The sequence below is a fragment of the Euprymna scolopes genome, chromosome 13, assembly GCF_053919585.1.
Source record: "Euprymna scolopes isolate OS-2025 chromosome 13, ASM5391958v1, whole genome shotgun sequence".
NCBI classification, from domain to species: Eukaryota; Metazoa; Mollusca; class Cephalopoda; order Sepiida; family Sepiolidae; genus Euprymna; species Euprymna scolopes.
Genome location: NC_136494.1, coordinates 119,766,235 through 119,771,234, shown reverse-complemented (window position 1 = coordinate 119,771,234; position 5,000 = coordinate 119,766,235). Strand labels below are relative to the sequence as shown.

Sequence of the window (5,000 nt, the reverse complement as noted above, 5' to 3'; positions counted from 1 at the left end):
TGTCTGTCTCTCTCTCTCTCTCTCTCTCTCTCTCTCTATCTATCTATCTATCTATATATATATATATATATATCATAGAACTATTGTCTGTCTATTTTACACACACATACAGACACACACACACACACACACACACATACACATAATATATATTTAATCACAATCTGTTTTTTTAATTTGCGTGTCTCTCCCCCTTTAAGCTTCTATTAGTATCAGTTTACCACAGAGAAGCCTATGCCCTCTCACGGAATATATGTATTACCTCTCTCTCTCTCTCTGGTGTATATATATATATATATATATATATCCTCACTCAATACCTACTACTTCTTTAGCCTCTCTTTCTCTATATTCTCTCTCTCTCTCTCTCTCTCTCTATATATATATATATATATATATATATATATATCAGGCCCTCTCTATAGCATTATAAGCCTATCGTTATTATTTTCGATTTGTTTTAATGTGCAAACGGAAGGATATGTCTATCCTCTCACTCAATATCTAATTCTTCTTTTCCTTCTCTTTCGACCTCTCTCTCACTCTCTCTCTCTCTCTCTCTCTCTCTATCTCTATCTATCTATCTATCTATCTATCATCCATCTATCTCTTTTTTCTTTCGCAGTTAGTTATCTATCTATCTCTTTTTTTTTCTTCTTTCGCAGAAAAATAAACAGTAAACAATTTTGTTTTCACTTAATGGAGAGCGAAGAACACTTACCCCTACCTCTCTTTTCCATATTTGTTAAATAATATCTCCCATGTTTTCTTTTCTCTCTTCAACTTTATCAACAAGTAATAAAATGATTTAAATAAATTATTTTGTGGTTTCTGTACAAAGTACAAAGGTGTCTTATTTTTGATACTTTCAAATAAAGAATTTGCAAATGCGTTCATTTGACTAATATTTGAAATAGCTATTGTTTTATTTGTTATCCGTTCTTCTTTTTAACCTGAATTGGTCACAAGAGTGGTTCATACGAATACAAGTTTCGACGGCGAGAGGGAGAGGGAAGCAATCTAAACCTTTTCTTCCTTGAGACGAGAGTTCGGCCATTTTAATTTGACAAATTTTAGTGCCTTTTATTTGAATTAGCCTCTCGTGTTATTTATTTATTAGTTTTTTTAGTAATTCGGACGAATAAAGATAGCTATTTTCTTTTCAAATAACACAAGACATTTGTTCAATTACCCATCGATAACTGCGGTTTCACGGAAATACTAGAAACCCAGTCCGTAGATTTACAGATACTAAGTGTGACCGTTCTTCTGTTGATGCTAGGACGGACTAACTTTCCAACAGATTTTTATATAACTCTCCGCCAAGCATAACAATATCATTTGAAATGTATACGAATAATAACCGATTAATACTAGGCGGAGACACTTCTGGTGTTCAGTGATACGCCGAGTTTACAATAAATTGTTAAAACTAAGTACATTTCATTATCATTTATCATTTAAATTTAGATTAACAAACTCCCATAAGTCGCCACAATAAGTTTAGTGTTTCAGTCTATAAGACACACACACGCGCACACACACATATATACGCACGCACACACACACACATACACGAACACACACACACACATATGTGTGTGTGTGTGTATAATCGCACAAAAGTTTCGTTAATAGCTAAAGATAAATGTCTTGAATTTGTTTAAAAATACATCTTAATTGATACAACTGTTTCTGTCAGATTTATTCTTGCTAATAAATTCAAGATGTTTACAAGATGCGTTTCGTAAAATAGGTTTATATATATATATATATATATATATATATATATATATATATATATATATATATATCTGTTTCTCTCTATATACATGTGTGTATATTTATGTACATGTATGTATATATACATATACATATTTATATACATATATATGTGTGTGTATTATATACATCTATATATATGTGTGTGTATATATACATATATATGTATATATTTATATAAATATGTATAATCATATATATGTGTGTGTGTGTGTGTTTGTGTGCAATATATATATATATAGAGAGAGAGAGAAAGAGAGAGAGAGAGAGAGTGAAAGAGAGCGATTATATATGCATATACATATTTATTTATTTAATTATTATTAGTATTATTATATGAAAGGAGGGAGTTAAATAAAACTTTTGGCAAATTATAATTTTCAACATTGTGTGTGTGTGTGCTTGTGTGTGTGTGCGTTCGCGCGCGTGTACGTGCATTTTGGTGAAAATCAGAGAATTGGTAAGCTTCAAACTAATCGACATGTATTTTCTTATCAGTTTGTTTTAGACGTCAACAAATTGCAGGTTTGATTTATGGCGTTGTTTTCTTCTAATAAAACGACAAGAACGATTTCTTTTGTAAAACATTAAAGAATATTCCACTGCTGTTTTTTTTTAATTATGTTTTATTGTTATAGCGAATAGTATTTGTAGCGTTTATGTAGAGTCGAACAAAACAAACAAACAAAAAAAGTTTCTTCGAACTTTCGAATGGACTCCATTGTTAAAAAAAAAAAGTAAAGTAAACTTCCCCCACCCCAAAAGAATTTCTAGCTGTATTATATTCATGATGCACTCCTAAAAAAAAAACTTTCCTATTATATATATATATATATATATATATATATATATATATATATATATATATATATATATATATATATATATATATATATATGTATGTATGTGTGTGTGTGTGTTTTTTTTTTCTTTTCCCCAAAACTTCTGCCTCGCCTTGTAAGGCAACTCTTAAATACAGTTGCAGCGACCATATCATCTACCTAGGTAGATAAGTGAAGACGGGCGGGGCTCCGCATGATTCACTGTTGTGGGATGGTGGGTATGACGTCATCACGCCATATATGGTATGCTACGTGTGGAATGTTGCCAGCGAACGAAACAAGCCACGAAGATACCCGAACGAGGCTTTTCTGGTAGCACTGGTCGCCCCTCCGCGTCTCTCTCTCCCTCTCTCTCTTCCTTTCTCTCTCTCTTTCTCACGCATAAACACTACCATTATTATTATTATTATTATTATTTGTTGTTATTATTATTAATTAATATTACTAATAGTATTGTCTTGAAAAAAAAATTAAATTGACATTTTTTTACTTAAACTTTTTTCTTATAATCGACTCCAAAAAAAAATCTAGAAAGAGGAAAATAAAACCAGAAAAAGAGAGAGAGAAAAAAAAAGAAAAAAAAAGAAAAAAGAAAAAAAGAAAAAAAATGTATATATATACAAATATCTAAAAAAAAAAGAAAAAGAAAAAATATACAAAAAAAAACAACACTATTGAGTAACGCTATTTACAACACTGAAACAAACTTTTTAAAAACTTTTTATGTCATCTATAAGTTTTTGATAACTTTTGAACAGAAAAAAAGAAAACGAAAAAGAGGCTATTTTTACACTGTAACTTAACCGAACTAAAAAAAAAATAAATAAATAAGCCAAAAGTAACTCCTTCTTCAGTATGGTTTGATTTTTAGGGCCAATGTGCAAACGGACTCATCCCAACTGAACTGACGCGACCGACCGTTACTCGACGGATAATGGAGGACAGGGGCCGTCCAGCCGAGCAGGAACTGCGTGCTACTGACTTCTCGATGCACTTGTCGCAGGAGTCGCAGTGTACCCTGGATTCGGACGGCGGATTATCCGGGTCGCCGATGGCCTCACAAGAGGGCGACGGCGAACCCCTGTCACCCGTGAAGGAAGAGAAGAAGAAAAAGAAAAAGAAAAAAGACAAAGAAAAGGAAGGAAAAGACAAAGATGGTAAGAAAGAAAAAAAGAAGAAGAAAAGCTCGCGCCACAAAGATGGAGAAGAGAAAGAACATAAATCGAAAAAATCCAGCAATCGTCGCCCCGAACCGGAGGGGGGCAATTCTACCTCAAATGTCCACTTGGAGGAATATGACAAGGTCATTTATAGTAATGACCCTTTGTTTTCAGACCTGGAGCTCTCCGACAAGGAAGCGGCGTCCGACGTCCAACAGACGGGCCCGAATGGGCGTCCCCGTCGGCCGGTCCGAATGATGGGCGCCAGTGGCGGAAGTGGAATCTACTTTCCCTGTACACCATTTGGACTAAACTCAAACACTATGATTAAATTTGCAATCATAGGCACCGAACTACAAAATGTCCTTCAAGTTTCACTGAAAAGGGTAGGATGTGATGCACCTCCTTCTAATAATATTATTACAACTCGCCCTTCCACTAATTCTGCATGTCTGGCCCGTTACCCTGCAGGTACTATCACTACTGCTAACACCTACTACTACTACTACTACTACTACTACTACTACTGATACTACTACTACCATCACTGCTACTTTTACCACTACTACTACTACTCCAACAACGATTACCACCCTTATGAATTTGTAGTTGAGACTTCCATTGTTTATTTCAATCATATTTCTTAAAATAATAAGAGACGACATTTTGTGTTTATTGTTATTCAGATCTGTTGTTTATTCTTTCAAATATTTGAACAAACTTTCGCAAGAAGATAACACTGTTTTCTCCCCATCCCCCACAAACGTCATGTTGTTTGTTTAGACTTTTTTTTTATGTCCCGAGCTTTCGACATTCTTGAAGTTATCTTTCTGGGTAATTGTCATACATTATACTTCGAGTTGCGATAATACGTCAGAATTTCTTCAAAAGATAATGACGTACACTGTACGTCATTATCTGTACGTCACGTACAGATCTCGTAATAATCGACACACAATGTTTATCTTATTATTCCAAGAAATATTCCCTTGAAAACAATCGATGCCTAATCATACAAAATGTATAGACACCATGTTTATTTTTATTATTATTGACATAATTTTTCTAAACATAAATACATACAAACATTGTGTTGTATACATGGTTATTACTTATAAAACATAGATTACATTGTTTGATTGAAAACGTTATTATTACTTTATATTCTTTTATGTATTTATTTATAGTTTCTTTTTTCAGTAGTTATTACATTTGT

At 33.1% G+C, this 5,000-nt stretch overlaps 1 protein-coding gene across 37 annotated transcripts in view; it reads left to right on the top strand.

The window, feature by feature from the left end:
• LOC145292169 (tropomyosin Tod p 1.0102) overlaps nucleotides 1-5,000 on the top strand; it is a 166,291-nt gene that overhangs the window by 30,434 nt on the left and 130,857 nt on the right. For 21 of the 37 annotated variants that reach the window (XM_080138397.1, XM_080138384.1, XM_080138402.1 and 18 more), the window contains exon 1: nucleotides 2,750-4,170. The exons of the other annotated variants lie outside the window; for them this stretch is intronic. In XM_080138397.1, the coding sequence (XP_079994523.1) occupies nucleotides 3,559-4,170 (612 nt within the window). In that variant the 5' untranslated portion in view covers nucleotides 2,750-3,558. Of the gene's footprint in view, nucleotides 1-2,749; nucleotides 4,171-5,000 lie in introns of those variants that run through there. 37 annotated transcript variants of the gene reach the window in all.